Source organism: Siphateles boraxobius, unplaced genomic scaffold, assembly GCF_051911475.1.
Source record: "Siphateles boraxobius isolate OS27281-9 unplaced genomic scaffold, OSU_SipBor_1 43, whole genome shotgun sequence".
In the NCBI taxonomy this organism is placed as follows: Eukaryota; Metazoa; Chordata; class Actinopteri; order Cypriniformes; family Leuciscidae; genus Siphateles; species Siphateles boraxobius.
In genome coordinates this window covers 4,789,938-4,807,599 of record NW_027509064.1, presented here as the reverse complement: position 1 = coordinate 4,807,599, position 17,662 = coordinate 4,789,938, and the positions used below count along the sequence as shown (strand labels likewise).

Here is a 17,662-nt window from a genome sequence, read left to right as displayed (position 1 = left end):
TGATGAGGAGAACTAAAGGTTAGTCATTTTGTTAAATGGCACGATTTATGCATGTGTTTTTAATTCTAAGAGTTATGCTGATGTGACTATTTCAGGCCCAAATGAAAGCTGAACTTTGTTGGAAGGAGTACTGAAAGCATCACATTGGTTGCAGTTTACTGTGTAACAAACTACACATACATAAAAGTACCAATTCTAAATAAAAGAATGCACAACACACACACAACAGACTTAGCCAGTACGGAGTGATATACCTTCAGTAGAGGTAATGTCTTCAACCCCAAAAAACTTGTTTAACACTGACATCTGCTGTTGAGTCTAATATTTCTATTGTAAGGATGCATGTCTGAATGTATATAGCAACTACATTTTTTTTAGTGAAACCTTGCTGTGACAAGATCAGGGAATTGATATGAGGTTACCAAGGTGGTCTGAAGCACTTTTTATGCTATAATGTGCCCACCGGTTGTTTTTGGGTGACTTATTCTATTGCCCACCAGATTAATCCCAGATTAAGTATTATCCGATTGAAACCCATCCTCATGTCCATAGCAAAAACAATGTGGGACACTAGTTGCCCGGCAAAGTTTAATATTCTGCTATTTTTAAAGGTAAGCCTAAAGGGTAATAAAAACCCTAATCTTTAATTAGCCCACATAACTAAAGTCAATCAAAAGACTGCAGTGAATGCTGGGCTGATATAGCGTACACAGTGTACTTTCTGAAATATATAGCATATCCTGAATGGTCACATTCACAGTGCTCATTTCTCCACTGCTAAATGTGGCTTGAACAATTATAAAAGAGAATCAGGAAGGCAGACATGATTAAGACATGTTTCTTTACTCATGTACTCATAGCAGTCATATAAATCAATTTTAAAAAAAGAAAAAAAAAACATTCATTTTTGCATGTTCTAAAAGTATGAGTGCAATTCTTTTTACATAATTTTAATGTACTGTGCAGACTTTTCATGTTGAAATATACAAATCTGTTTCAGACATAATATTGATTACAAGTGCTTATACAACACATTTACAGCTATATGATTAATAGACCTGTATAATAAACCTATGCTTTCACACCAGTAACAGTATTGAAACTGAAGTTCAGAGATGTTTGAGCTTTAGGTATCATTGCTGCTTCATACTTGCAATTCTTCTGGTCTACTGTTATCACTGGTATCAACAACAATGCACAATTAATTCTGCAGCTCATCTAAGCAATTTGCTGTTAACCTTTGGAGTGACTTGAAAACTTCACGTATCTGAAATGTACATTATACAACACATCTAAAGCCAAAATTATATTACAGTAAGATGTAAAAACAAACAATTCAGTCATTAAATGCCATTTTACACCTTATCTCAAAATGAAATAATCTGGTTTTATTAAGAAATGTAAAGTAGTGTTAGTGCTAGAAATGTATCACAAGAATCTATATGTAATCTTATATAACTTTTTTCCCACCACATCCGTGAGCTAATTCCTTCTTCATTACGAACTAAAGGGCCGGAGGAGAGAGGCTAGGGAATGTTACATTCGCTTTAGCCACTTCATACTGTATCTAACCCTGCAAACCTACAGGTGCTGTTGAGAGCCACTGACCTCCCTTCACATGTGGATGGCATTGGATTTGCAAGCAAGAAAATAAATTAAAGAAATGACAGAAAAAGGGGAAGGGTAGAGGAAGGATCTTCATTTGGAATAATGCCAGATAACAATGCTGATGATGACGATCACTACGGAAAGGACCACTGCCAGGATACACATCTTCTTACGAGACTTTTGCTACAGTGATGGAAAGAAAATAGTCATTATCATCAAATAGAATTTATGCAACATGATTAGTTTTAGATCCTGCCATGTTGCTACATATTTTGTTATACATTAACAAACAGTCAATAATAAGTGAATCCATTTGCCCTAATCGAAACTCTAATTTACATTAAAGTTTGTATCAGATGTTGCAGGCCTCCAGACTAACATTTGAGAGCAGTAGCACCAGTGCCACTAAGTTCTACAGATGGTAGAGCCAGCACCTGATTTGGTAGTGCAGAGGGGGGTGGGGGGATTGTCAATCACTAAAAAGAGCTTTACTTGCTTTGTGTAATTCTTCGCAATTTGAAGAAGTTTTTGCTTTTCATGAGACTTCGGCCTCGTTTACACTGCAGGTCTTGATGCCCAATTCTGATTTGTTGCCTATATCCGATTTTTTTTACCGTCTGTTTACACGTGCTTTCAATTGTGACCCATTTCCGATTCATGCGTTTACACTTGGCATACTATCTGAAACGTCACGCATGCTTAAAGGGGGTTCTTGCACAGATGGACGAACTCGTAATATGCTTTGCGATATAGGCCTATGCGAAGTTCACCAAACATCACCATGATTTTGAGGTGGAGGAGGACGAAGAGAGATCTCAGGACTGGTGGGAAAATACAACACAATCTCATGAAAGTGGGTATCTCTACCACTAATTTTATTTATTGTGCCATTTATATGCTAAAAATAGTTTTTGCGTGCATAATATAAACACTGTAAACCCTTTGGGTAGGATTATGGGTGTGGAGTGCGTGTGTATTACATGCCATAAAGTGCATATCATATACACACGAAAACTGCATATCATATGCACGCAAAAACTATTTTTCGGCATAAATGGCACAAGAAATAAAATTCGTGATACGCATTTTCATGAGATCGTGGTGGGCTTTAATTTTTTTATTTCTTGATGACTTGATATTTTATAATAAGGATTTCAGAATATCTAAACAAATTTAAAAGCATAATGTGTGGAGTGGAATAATTAGGGAGTGGAAATGACTAATAAGCCAATATGTGCTCCTCTGCTGCTATGTACTGGTTATAGGCCTAATTTTTTGGTCATCACATTAAAATTACATTTAAACTTAAATATTTAGGGCTTTGAAGTGCTAGAAAAAGTGTGAATTTCACTCTCAAAAGGTTGTATGACCCCTGAAATAAATAAAGTAAAAAGATTAGACTATTTCTGCCACAATACCATGGTTACAGTTAGCATTACTACATTAAATCCATTGCGAATGTTGGTTATTTGTGGACTGAAATGTCTTCTTTAACTTGTTAAATCATGGCACAGCTTTTCTCATGGTTTCCACGTCAGTGCTATTTGATCAGATTTTTATGATTTATAACAGAGAACTGTGCTCAATTTGAATGTTCCTCAATAGATCTGGCAGTAACGGTGTTAATAATACTGCAGAGAATTCAAACACTTTCTCACTTGATCTCCCAGCGCTATGTAGTAACGGTGTCACGTGATCAAGATCGGCCCGCGAATACCTTTTTTGAGCTTGCGCTGCGCTGACTATTATTGGTTCGAGCTGATAAACTGTCTGCGCAGCTCAAACGAGTAGCGTGGTTTTGTTCTGCTTTCGTTTTTGTTTGCCGTTTCTCATGTGCAACAGAAATGGCAGCTCTTTTCAGTTGGGCGACATGGTGGTCGAACCAGTGTGACCTCTAACAAAATTTAGTCACACTTGCAGGGAAAAAGGTTGCAAAATGCAACCATTTGGTCACAGTGTGGAGCCCTGTGTTGTCCTCCCAAAGGGACTTAGAAGACAATGCATATGCTGAAAAACTCAAAGACAGGTGTTCTAACTGAGAATGCACGTATATTTAAAAAATGCCATAGCTGTCTGTGTGTGTGTGTGTGTGTGTGTGTGTGTGTGTGTGTCTGTGTGTCTGTGTGTGTGTGTGTGAGAAATGCTGAAGCTTCTACTGTACCTGATACTGAGCCGCTCTCTGTAATTGCTCAGCTCCTCTCTCCACATGCACTTCTGCACTTTCCACATTAGCCTCTATGCTATCTGTAACCACACACATTTAGATGTGTGACAAGCTGACAACCTGATGTTAAACATACTCAAGTTTCCATAATTAACAAAAAATATATAAGTGCATTTCATAATTCAGATGCTTTGACAGTGGCGCAAACGTGGTTGATGTAAATCAATGAGATCTTTATAAAAGTATAACAAACTACTTGCATAAAATGCATATAAAATATCAGTTGTCACTCTATAACGCCCAATAATACAGCCATGGTAGCGCATATTGGCAGTGACACAAATTTTGTGTTTCACAAAGTTTGCTGCTTCAGTTGTTGTGTGTTGATTTAATAAATCACATAATCAATAATTACATATTTAATAATCACATTTTAACATGCTTTTTCTATAAAAATTCAGTAAGCGTTCATCTTGAAATATTACTAACAATATAAAAGTTATTCTTACATAATAAATTGAGATTTCACAGCAAAAATGTGTATCACAACCTAGGGAGGGAATCATTTTTAAAAAATATACTAAAAGGACTTTTACTTCCTAAAAAAAAAGTATAAAATATCAATCAGACGATGGCAGGCATTTAGTAGATTGTGTACAACAGGTTTTTCCAGCAAAGTTGATCATGTGGATAAATTAGAGGCCATAGAAATGTATAGGTTTAACCTGTTGAATTCACAACAAATTGCACTGCTAATATCCTAAAAGTTCTGTCATCATTTAATGACCATCATGTCATTCCAAACCCATGTCTGACACTTTTATGGTGCTTTTGCATCCTTGGGACAAAACAGATAAAAAAATTTCACCTATTGGTTTCACGGAATAGTCATACTGGTTGTGTGATTCATACATGAATAAATGACAGAATTTTCATTTTTGTTTGAAAATGTTGTAACAGCAATGTGCAGAAGTATAGATTAAAGACAGACTGTACTCACCTATCATTTCACCCTGATCATGGATCATCACAGCAAGATCCTTGAAAATCTGATTCACATCCAAAATGTCTGACTGCAATAACAGACGAGGTAATGAGCAAAATTACAGATGACAGCACAAACACGTAACTCATGAATACAAAAATCAGGGTTCGTACACCTTTTCCAAGGTCAAATTCAAGCACTTTCAAGGTCCATTTTAAAGCCTTTCCAGCACCTCACATTACATACCAATGCATAGTCAAAATTATTATTTAGTGTTTCTATCACATTAAAGAGATAATGCTATAAAACAGGCAAAATTGAAAAAGTTTCGTAATAGCAGAAGGATCAGATATTTAAGCAAGTTTTATTTTTCAAAATGTATCACTGTCTAAGTACCGGTAGATAATGCCTATGAATAATACTTTTCATTATATTAATGCCCAAATATTGCTTCAAGATAATATGATATTCAGGCTGTAAAACTGAAGAAATTTCAAGGGCTGAAAATATGAAGAAATAGGATTTGAACAGAAATATGTTACAGGCCTTGGTTTTGGGACACATTCTTGATATAGACAAGGTTTGAACAAAATCTGAGATAGTGCAACAACAACCTTTAATTCAATTTTAACCCAGAAGACTGACAGTGCACAGGCACCTGCCTGATAAATAGCCTATATTAATAAAAAATAAAAAAAAGCCAAGACATATACATTTATCTACTGGAATACAGCAGTGCAAATATTGCATAAGGCCATCTTCAACCTTACAGTAGGCTACTTCTATGACACTCCATCTGACACGATTTCTGTTCAGCAATCGACGATTGTTGTTATGCACTGGGCTAACGTTTGCAGGTTTTAATTTGCGTGTAGTTAACGTTACGGTTACTGTGCTGTAACTTTGGCAATGTTCACTGCATATTCCACAAATGAACGTGCAATAACGGACATCCAATACTAACATTACATTATCACACCAAATACTTTCAGTCACTGGCTGTTTACACCTGACCACTTCATACGATTTCTCAGATCTCATAGCTATCCGATCGTGAAAAGAGCAGGTGTAAATTCCCTCCAGACGCATTTGAGACGGATTTGAATCCGATCGCTCAAACCACTTCAGGAGGAGGTCTGGGCCGCATTCATGAAACTGATGTAAATCTGATGTAAAAGTGTAAATGCATCTGGTTGGTGAAACCACACATGTAAATTTTACTCCATCCAAAAATGCTAAAAAATAAACATGTGAGAGCGTGTTATAGGCCAGTGGTTCTAAACTCCAGTCCTCGGGACCCACTGCTCTGCACATTTTATATGTCTCTCTTATCTGACACACTCAGTTCAGATCAAGGAGTCTCTCCTAACAAGCTGGTGATCTGAATCAGGTGTGTTGAATAAGGAGACATAAAAAATGTGCAGAGCAGTGGGTCCCGAGGACTGGAGTTGAGAACCACTGTTATAGGCTATATGTAATGTTATAGCCAGATATGACGGCGCTACTGCAACACGCATTACCGCAGATGAGAAGCTCTATTCATCAAGCCAACGAGCAAACTATCGCAAATCAAAGTGAAAGTCGCAGACGCTTAACACACAATCATCATCATTAAAAGTAAAGAAACTAAATTATCTTACCAGTGCTGTTGCCGCTCTCTCTTATTGCGGTCTTTGATTTTGATTTTAGCTGATGATCAATAAAATGCAGCTCATATCTGTTGCTTTCAGTGGCGTGAACTCCATTAAATCTGCATATAGCGTGGGAATTGACCCTTCACAAAGACCCGCCCCGCTTAGTTACTGTCGCTATGTCCGACAAGCTACGCCGCTCTCACGCACACACCATGATCTCACGCAGTGAAAAATACATCGCGGATCAGAGAGGAAGGAAGGGGGCGTTTTCTCAGATCTGATCTGAGAAAACGCATGAAGTGGCAAGGTGTAAACAGCCCCTAATGGCCCTTATAGACAGGACGCAGAATGCACTGCCCTATGAAACCCATTTATTTCAATGGATTGCGCTGTGCGAGGATGTTTTGTTGCTGAGTCGACCAAAGCGGAGCGTGGCATTGGCGAGCTTGAGTGCACGCCGCGGTCAAAGTTAAAGGTGGGGTATGTGATTCTCTTTTTTGTCCATTTTTTCAAGATAACTTGAAATCCTATTCCTAACCCACTTACAGCCACTGAGTTAGAAGCACTGAAATGAAAAATAAGCAATTTAATCATCTGTGGAACGGGCAGGACTCGAAAAACTCCAGCCAATCATTTCCAAGACCACCTAGAATCATTGGACAGTAAGTTGTCAATCAAACGGTCGTACCACACCCCCCTCCCCCCAGCGCGTGACCCCCTTCCGGCGCATAATCAAAGCTTGTGACGCATGCGCATCTCATCAGTAAAGCCGGTTCTATGATTAGTAGTAAATCGCCATAACAATTTTTCGCGCATCTGAGTTTTAGGCAAAAAATAGAAAACTAACCTCAAGTTGTCGAATGGCAGTTTCTCTTTCTTTAATGAGCTCCAGGTCCTCCTCTGTTATGGCCGCTTCTTCTGTCTGAATGGTGGTCTTACCCCAGTCATCATTACTACACACACACACACACACACACACACACAATGTTTTCAACTGCAATGCTTTTACTCAGTGCTGGGAGCTCATAATCAGGGAATATCTGAGGCATACTTATCAAAGGAGACGAGCTGCTCTTCATGACCTCCATCTTCAGCCTAAAGTAAATCACAACACAAAAGCACTTCACTCAACAATACATACTGAAGAATACTTTAATATTTTAAACTTTAATAACATAGGTCAGCATTTTACTAACAATGAATGATTTCACAATGTTTGATCTCAAATATTATAATTTATTAAGTAAAAGACTTTTTCAATAAAATATTTGTGTGTAGGGCAAGAAATTAGCTTTTTCAATAAGGAACAATATTTGCCCCTTGAGATTGATTTCTAGGGCCATTTTCTACCTTTGTACGGTGATTTTTATGATTACCTTATTAAATGTACCTGCTCTTGTTCATTTTGATGTCATTTTTGCACTGAGCCCCTGTTCATTTCCAACCCTGTTGTAAGGTATTTTTGGGTTCAAGTTATAAACATTCTAACATCAGGCTCTATTGCAAACAAATGTAAATGCAGTCGAGCCTTGTGCGATTCACATGTGGAGCAGTGTTTGCATGGCGATCATGAATGACATAGTGTCACCTTTCTGCCTTAACTACCCATGGAGACATTTCACAAGGTTTTGGATCGGAGCTAATGTGGAAACATTATTCTTAAAGGACCGATAAGTATATCTTACAGAGAGGCGAGACCCTGCTCGGGCTCTGGCCACCGACTCCTTCTCTTTCTCCGCGGCTCGACGCTGCACTGCTTGGAAGTTGTTGAGAGCAGCGGAGAAATCATTCATCAGCCGGTCCTTCTGGATTTTCTGCTGTCTCTATTTAAAGATAGAAATCAATTATTTTAACCAAACGATTCAGAAAATAGGTTATTCAACAACACCTTTAACTGATCTTCTCATTTTAATTTTCATTTCCTTAGGCTTCATGTAAACATTACTCTGGAGGTTAAAATGTGAGCCTGCACATACAAACGCACCTGTTCAGACAGGGAGACGGGTAGAGAGAGTACGCCAAGGTCTTTCAGGTGTTTGTTGGTCTCTTTGGCCAGCTGATTTGTGTAGTGCTGCACCTGCTGACTGTATAAAAATCACAAATACTGAGAATACAAGTGCACAAGAGGAACAGGAAGCGTTATAATTAACACTTATAATTAAATCAAGCTATAATTAAATCAAGAGTTAAACACTCACAGTCTCTCACGCAGTTCACTGGTGTCTTGTTTTGTTCCCAGTTGGTTTACCATGTTCTTGATTTGAGCCGCTAATGTAGAAAACACAAAGTTACTCAAAAATCAGGCTGTGTAGAGTCAATGCAGATCTCTCACAGAAGACAAATAGGGACAATAGTGTAAATCTATTTAACAAATGTAAATCATATTTCACATCAAAACAGAAATACAAAACAAGAAGAATATTATTTTGTGCATGGAGAAAAAAAAGTAAAAGCTAAATACAAATGAGTCCAACAGTCCCAATTAGTAAGAAATAAGATCAAATTTAATTCCCAATAAAAATAAAAATCACAAATAATTTTGAAATTCTTAATAAAAACAATCATATCAAGAGTTCAGATATTACTCAAGAATGTTTTTTTTAATGACAGGGTATATACAGGAATCATGGAATTAAATTTAATACCTTTTAAGACCTTTTTCAAGACCCCTTCCATACATTTTAAGACCTCATCGCCACTTCAAGTTTTAACCGTTACATCAGCGACACCTTACATTTATATACTGATTGTAAGATAGCACAACTAAACAGTCTTAGTTTGTGATAACTCCTAATCAGTACAAAATAATTCAAAAGGGTGGGAATGAAGCACAAGATAATTAATTGAATGACTGACCCAATGCAAGGTTTATTAGAAAGAGAAACCAGAATTAGACCAATAAACAAAACAATTGACAAAACCTATTGAAGAGGGGAAATAAACCTCTCTGAGCTAAAGGGACAATGAGTTCACAAAGTATATTCAAAAGACGTATTTGTAACAACAACTCTTATACCTGTCTGCAAACCATAGCTCTTTTGTGGTACACTTCTCATGACAAACACCTGACTTGTCAGACACTTTACCTGTGTTTACCACTGAGTGCTGGATTTGATGCACCAGAGCAGAGTGTCAGTAAATGAATATTCGATCTGTAATTATTATTCGAAAAAATAAAATACTATTCGAATTTTACTAGGTTGCTTTGCTGGCAGTAAATGCTGTGAATCCATGATACATCCCAATCACTTACTCGCAGTTATAATTAAATACACTGTTTGGCGCTGTGGAGCGTGTTGATTGTATTTGATCACATGTCGTAGTCACCCTCGTGAAGTTTGGAATTACTTGGGTGAAAATGATCTTACTAAATGATATTACAAAACGGAATTACTTTTAATCAAATTAATTAATGATACTGAGTTGTAATATCACCACCACAATGAGAAATTACATGAAATCCAAACAGCAGTAGAATGAGGAAAGATAGCTGTCCATCAATGCATTGAGGACTGCAGGTAGCGCAGCTGAATCCGAGTGAGCGAGATGATTACTTAACTGATAGCAAAATGATTTTGAGACATATACTTCCTTTACGTTTCGTTAAAGAATCAGTCCTTAACAGAAAACGCGAAGTGCTGTTAGAAACTTTGTTATCTTTCACTGTGTCCCTGCAACGTCTGTAGGCGGCAGCGCGTTTTCTACTCGAGCATGTGAATATTATTGTTTTTCTCAACATGAAAGTGACACAATATAAACAAGATAAATATTATGGTGACTCGAGTGTATACCTTCGTTCTGTACGATAAGTGGAACGGTCTGTTTTATTAGCGTTTTTCCCCTTTCGTATTAATCTTAAATGCTTCTTTACATTTTTGTTTACACATATTGTTTAATGTTCCAACTGAAAGAAAACCTTAAGATGCTACTTAAGCTTGTTGCGTATATTTAATTTCCTTTTAGTCAACGATGTTGTTTAACAACCGTGCGTACGGGACATACAGGTCCTTCTCAAAAAAATAGCATATTGTGATAAAGTTCATTATTTTTCTATAATGTAATGATAAAAAGTAAACTTTCATATATTTTAGATTCATAGCACACCGACTGAAATATTTCAGGTCTTTTGTTTTAATACTGAGGATTTTGTCATACAGCTCATGAAAACCCAAAATTCCTATCTCATAAAAGTAGCATATTACATCCGACAATAAAAGAAGTGTTTTTAATACAAAAAAAGTCAACCTTCAAATAATTATGTTCAGTTGTGCACTCAATACTTGGTCGGGAATCCTTTTGCAGAAATGACTGCTTCAATGCGGCGTGGCATGGAGGCAATCAGCCTGTGGCACTGCTGAGGTGTTATGGAGGCAGGATGCTTCGATAGCGGCCTTAAGCTCATCCAGAGTGTTGGGTCTTGCGTCTCTCAACTTTCTCTTCACAATATCCCACAGATTCTCTATGGGGTTCAGGTCAGGAGAGTTGGCAGGCCAATTGAGCACAGTAATACCATGGTCGGTAAACCATTTACCAGTGGTTTTGGCACTGTGAGCAGGTGCCAGGTCGTGCTGAAAAATGAAATCATCTCCATAAAGCTTTTCAGCAGATGGAAGCATGAAGTGCTCCAAAATCTCCTGATAGCTAGCTGCATTGGCCCTGCCCTTGAAAAAACACAGTGGACCAACACCAGCAGCTGACATGGCTCCCCAGACCATCACTGACTGTGGGTACTTGACACTGGACTTCAGGCATTTTGGCATTTCCTTCTCCCCAGTCTTCCTCCAGACTCTGGCACCTTGATTTCCGAATGACATGCAAAATTTGCTTTCATCCGAAAAAAAGTACTTTGGACCACTGAGCAACAGTCCAGTGCTGCTTCTCTGTAGCCCAGGTCAGGCTCCTCTGCCGCTGTTTCTGGTTCAAAAGTGGCATGACCTGGGGAATGCGCCACCTGTAGCCCATTTCCTGCACACGCCTGTGCACGGTGGCTCTGGATGTTTCTACTCCAGACTCAGTCCACTGCTTCCGCAGGTCCCCCAAGGTCTGGAATCGGTCCTTCTTCACAATCTTCCTCAGGGTCCGGTCACCTCTTCTCGTTGTGCAGCGTTTTTTGCCACACTTTTTCCTTCCCACAGACTTCCCACTGAGGTGCCTTGATACAGCACTCTGGGAACAGCCTATTTGTTCAGAAATTTCTTTCTGTGCCTTACCCTCTTGCTTGAGGGTGTCAATGATGGCCTTCTGGACAGCAGTCAGGTCGGCAGTCATACCCATGATTGCGGTTTTGAGTAATGAAACAGACTGGCAGTTTTTAAAAGCCTCAGGAATCTTTTGCAGGTGTTTAGAGTTAATTAGTTGATTCAGATGATTAGGTTAATAGCTCGTTAGAGACCCTTTTCATGATATGCTAATTTTTTGAGATAGGAATTTTGGGTTTTCATGAGCTGTATGCCAAAATCATCAGTATTAAAACAATAAAAGACCTGAAATATTTCAGTTGGTTAGAAAATGAATCTATAATATATGAAAGTTTAATTTTTATCATTACATTATGGAAAATAATGAACTTTTTCACAAAATGCTAATTTTTTGAGAAGGACCTGTATGCGCTATCACGCAGCAGTAAGGCCGTGTGTCCACCAAAGCGTTTTTAGCCGGCTGAAAACGCTGGACGCTCTGCTGAAAACGCCTATCTGTGGGCGCTTGAGAGCGTTTTGGCAGCGCTGCGTTTTTTCAGTTGAGACGATTCGTTGCTATGATACAGATATCCGCAGCACAGTTTACTTGTAACTGATTTCGCAGATAATTTTGTTTCATACTAAAAATTTATTTTTCATCCATTTTGTTCGGTTAGTTCTGCTGGTTGACGTCGTTGTACAGAAAGAATGTTGTGACAGTTGGTCGTGTGGTATTTGTCCCGCCCCTCCTCCACTGTGATTGGACGGCTGTGTAAAAAGTGACAGTGATGAGCGCAGCGTTTTACCCAAAGTTGAACATTTTTCAACTGTCGGCAACCAGTAAAAAAACGCCGGGCGCTCAGCGCTTGAGCGTCAAATACACGCTCAGCGCCTCGTTACGCTCATGGCGTTTAAAAAATGCGGCGCTCCCATTGAAAACAATTGCAATTTTACGCCAGCTGAGTGAAAAAACGCTTTGGTGGACACACGGCCCTCGTCATGAAGCGCGGTAACAGGTGACGTCATATCTAGCAGGATTCCATAAACTACACAGAACCCCACTATTCGCCGACCCAATGTTTAAATTCAGGCAAACTTTATGGACAAATATACATAACGAAAATATGATACAAAATTTAATACCTTGGAAAATGGCATTTAAGACTTTTTAATGCTTTTCAAGGGCCTTAATTTTCTCTATATTGAATGATCAACTTTTAATACTTTTTAAGACCCCGCGGGCACTCTGAATGATATTTTTAATCATCAAGAATGCATAAAATTTTGTCAGTGAACAGTAAATGCATCAAAAGTGACAGTAACATTTATAATGCATTTACTTTGTAAGACTGGCTGATGATAATTCAGCTTTGACATTTCGAGAATAAATTACATTTTAAAATATATTCATAAAGAAAATGATCATTTAAAATTGTAATAATGTTTTACAATATTACTTTTTTTCTCTATTACTTGATTAAATAAATGCCTTGGTAAGCATGAGACTTCTTTAAACAAAAAAGTGTTATTTCAATTTCATAATCATCTCGGAGCTGTATAACTTGGTTATACATGGATCAGAAATCTTTATTGAACAAATGTTTTAAATCCCAATGGAGAAAATGACAGAGAATGGCAAAGAAGTGGCACTGAAAAGGTGCACAGTTAGCACAAAATAATTTCATAAAGCCAAAAAATCTTAAGGGTCCTACAAACACGCTTTCTTTCTTTATATTATTTATATTTGTATTATCTTTTTTTACTTTTGATTTGAGAATGAAATATAACCCAACATGTTCTTCAAGAAATTAATTCATGTCAGACAATTCAGAAAGTTATTTTCCACTTCATTTTCATTCTCATTCTTAAGCCAGGGACACCCCAAGCCAATGGTCAGCCATCGGGCCATTTTTGAGCATCGGCCGACTTAGTTTTTTGCTTTCTGCACCGTTGGCTCTAGTCAGATGGAGTCAGGGTTTTTTCATGTAGAATCAGCGTCAGTGAGAGAGAGAGAACTCTGTTTGGCTGTTCAGTTTAGCGAACGAATCAGTACACAAGAATAAGGGGAAAAGTGATGAAATCATAACGGCACACAGAAGAATGGTCTAATTTTGAGCCATCTAACCTGAGCATTACAATCCGCAAATATTTTCATAATAACATGAGCTGAGTGAGCAAGCGCTGCTTTGTTTATGGTTTGGTTTGTTTACCTGAAGTGCTAGTTTCGCTTTCCCTTTTTTAATGACGAATATAGACCAATATATTTGCTTAAATGGTAACTAAACACTAAAACAACTTTTTTTAGTTAAAGATCTGTAAGAATGGAGCTTCATAAATGATGTTCATTGATTCGAGTAAATTGTTTGACATTTTGGTTTAAAGTGTTTTAGCCTAATTCTACAACATATGGTGTAAAAACGTCTGAGTGCTGCCCTCTTCAGGTTGAACGGTGGTGGCTACTGCAGTTGAATTTTCCTATTGGAAGTTGTGGTACCTTCTGATGTCAGAGTTAACCACGCCCTTGCCTAGAGGGAGATCAGGTGCACGCCCCCCTCCGCTGGGCTCTGCCCACCTTTCCAGCATTTTTCAAATGTTGCCAGTGGGTGGAGTCGGGCTCTGACCAGGGGTTTAGTTACCCTTTAAATAGTAGGGGTGTAACGATACACAAAACTGACGACTCGGTTCTTCCCACGGTTCTGACGTCTCGGTTCGGTTCGGTTTAGAAAGCTAAAATTGCTTTTTTTGTTGTTTTTAAACAGTGGTTTAATGAAAAAAATTTAATTAATTCAATTACAATTAAACGTTTCGCAAGGATAAAAAAAAAAGATCTGCTAATTGTAAACTATATAAGGAGCCCACGCATTACTATAACATTAAAGGTTAACAACAGAGCCTAAACTTTTAGCCTAAATTCAGATGCTATTTATTTTTTAGATATAATAATCAACACCCAACACATTGTATGAAAACATGTAGACTGAACATAAGGCAGTTTTTGCATTAAATTATGTTTAATTCATTATTGAAATATAATAATTTACACAGTTGCTGTCATTTTCATGAAAGATATTTTAAACACACATTAAATAATCAAGACATCATTAACAGGTTAAGTAAAATATAGCCTAATATAAAGGCTAAATATAGTGCATTCATTTAGTGCAAGAGTTCATTTGGATGACTTGCCTGCTGAGGTAAATATATGCTATGTGACAAACTGTTTTATTGACGTCTTTCCGCTGCTGAAACACTGAGCGATTACACGAGTTATGATGCCTTTCAGTAAGTATACTGTATCTTTCAACATACCTTCAGGCGTCCATTTATGTTTATTCTGTAACTAAGAGATGATCGTGTTTACTCGCTCTTCGCGCTGCTTGAAATGAGGAGTCTAGTACAGTGATCTGTCACACCACAGCAAAGAGCGCCAAAATGGCATTTATTGTTTGAATTTCGTGAGCAAGTAGACAGAATTGTCTACAAACAAAAATTACACCTTGCTTATTATCGAAAGTAACAAAACACAGACTTTGCTATTATATGGTGTTAATGGTGGTTATGCTACAAAACTGAATTCGTTGTGTACACATAAGACATGATGTCCGATGAGTTTTCAGATGTGCTCGTATCAAACTACTGTATCGATATAAACGGTATTGCCTCATTCCATATAGTTTCAAAAAAATATATCGATATGTCGTACAAACTCGATATGCTGCCCAGCCCTAGTTCAAGCAAAGATTTTTTGCCCCGACGCAGGCGACGCGAGGCGACAACACAGTCGGCTTTCATCAGCGGTTTGGTGTGTCCCTACCTTTATACACAACATGCATCCTTTAACGGTTTTATGCATACCTTAATCATCATGAACCTTTCACTATGTTGTCAAATTTATCTGATATACTCCCTGGTAGTATCTTTAGATTAATTGCAACTAACTAGCACTTTCAGATCAACATCACACCGTAATAACCGACACAGATCCAGCAATCTCCAGACACTCACTGTTCTGTGTGATCTTTTGAATGTTGGAGCTGCATGTCTGAATGAGGCTGATGAAGTCTTTTGGTGGGACGCGCTGCTCTGTCCTTCCATACGACATGACTGCAGGATATTCTGCTGGCTCCGATGGATGTCTCGGGAGAAAGGGCGGATGAAACTACAGCAGGAAGTATATATCAGTGCTTAAAAATGCTGCGGACAGAGAAACAGCAATTATAACATTACACGCTATAATACCTTATCATTGCAACCACCTTGTGCCTTTAACTAGTATAAGGAACAGTGTACAATGTCACCTACCTTACATGCTCGGTGGCAGTAATGATAAGAATAGATAACCAGATAAAAAACATGATATTAAACAGCCCAGATCACAGTATGAGTGTGTACTTTAAAGCTTACAAACTGTAGTACATACTGCCTGAATAACTTTCGCCTGCAGTTTTCAACTAAAGGTTGAAGAATTAAATTAACAAACACATTAACATGATTAGGGATAAAACAGATACTGGTTTGATTGAAAACCATGAAAAAGTATTATCCGTTCCTATTTTAATTATCATTAAAACCGTATTTGATTTCCGCAATTTGAAAAACTCACAGTAATACTTTTTACATTTTGTTGTGTGTGAAAACATGGTGGAAGGAGTAAGAGGTTTTACAACCTCTACAACTTTTGAAAACCTTTACAAGCGAGTGCTGAGGGAAATTATATGAATGAGTGTATAAATTAATCAAATATAAGAATGTTTTCTGTTTTTTTTCTTCAGAAAAGTTTGACTGTTTTTGTTCAGACCAATGCGAAAACCGGGCTGAAATTTTATCACAGATAAAATACCTATAATCATTTGTCATACCTTTGCTTAAAATGGTTTAGAGGCTGAAATGGTTTTATATACATTTTTGTCACTTTTTTAAACATGTAGGATGTTAGAAGTTATGTTCAGGGTCACTCCACCAACATTTTTATTTAATGTGAAATTCATCCATCGTTGTAGGCTAAATGTTATTACTTTAATGCAAACAAAAAATGCATAAGGCTGAAAATTAACAGCACATTATATCAATAATAATGTGATAATTTTTGCCTCCATCATCATCATATAAAATTTGCATTGTTTCATCTCAAAACACGACTAAGACACATTGTGTCAGTAAGCAGTTTAACACGTTAGTGTTAAACTGCTTACTCATATTGCAGAGTCAACAAGTATGTTTCACCAGTATCACACTCAGTTTAGTTAAACATGCAGTAAAAGTCCATATTACAGTTATTTTGGGCAGATGAGTAACGTTACGTTAATTTATGAACGATTAAATACTTTAAAAAGATCATGATATATCATGTAAATGACCAGAATAATATTACGTTACATGTTTGTTACACAACACTCAAAGAGGCGGTACTAAAAATTAATGGTCATTTACGTTATTTAACTAGTATACGTGTCGTTTATTTATGTTCAGGTGAACATAAAACTATTAAACAGAAACTGACACCAGAACAGTGAAAGCTAAGCTGGTGAGCTAACTAACTAAAACACCTTTAATGACGTAAAACACCGCTGGAAACTTTTGTTACATTTTAAAATCATACGGTTTTATTTATAAAAAGTCAACAGACTGGTTTACTCTTAAATGCCACAGAAAACTACAATTCAAACAAAAACCCGTTAAAGCACAAAACAACATCCTAGTATTAGCATAAATATACTGACACAAAAGCATCATAATGCTGTATTATACCATCCGCGTTTAACGTTAGCCTAGTCTGACATCTAAAGAAGTTTTCATGTCAATTCCGAACATATATTGAACCAGTCATTGTGTTCTTTTTATTAATTCTGAGGAATAAATATAACGTTAATGATCTTACTTGAGTTCAGGGCCGCTCCTTACTCGGGACTTCCGGTCTGATGCACTTTGTACTTCCGCTAAGGGGCAGAGCCTTCAAGAGCACGTGATAGCACAACTGGGTACATAACACACACACTCCAATATCCTACTGTTATTTAAACAAATAAACAGTAAATAGCTGAATTCTAAGCTAATAAAAACAATGTAAAATTCTCTCAATCTCTTCAAATTTATA

General features: G+C 37.4%; 1 protein-coding gene across 1 annotated transcript; it reads right to left on the bottom strand.

The window, feature by feature from the left end:
- Window positions 1-824: 824 nt before the first annotated feature.
- stx12 (syntaxin 12) lies at window positions 825-17,542 on the bottom strand. Its single transcript, XM_077200135.1, has 10 exons — window positions 17,447-17,542; window positions 15,574-15,762; window positions 8,590-8,659; window positions 8,376-8,475; window positions 8,077-8,214; window positions 7,443-7,486; window positions 7,239-7,344; window positions 4,773-4,845; window positions 3,770-3,852; window positions 825-1,791 (listed from the first exon to the last, which is right to left on the bottom strand). Exons 2-10 carry the CDS (start codon window positions 15,668-15,670, stop codon window positions 1,699-1,701), a joined length of 804 nt encoding a protein of 267 aa, XP_077056250.1. The 5' UTR covers window positions 15,671-15,762; window positions 17,447-17,542; the 3' UTR covers window positions 825-1,698.
- Window positions 17,543-17,662: the final 120 nt, after the last annotated feature.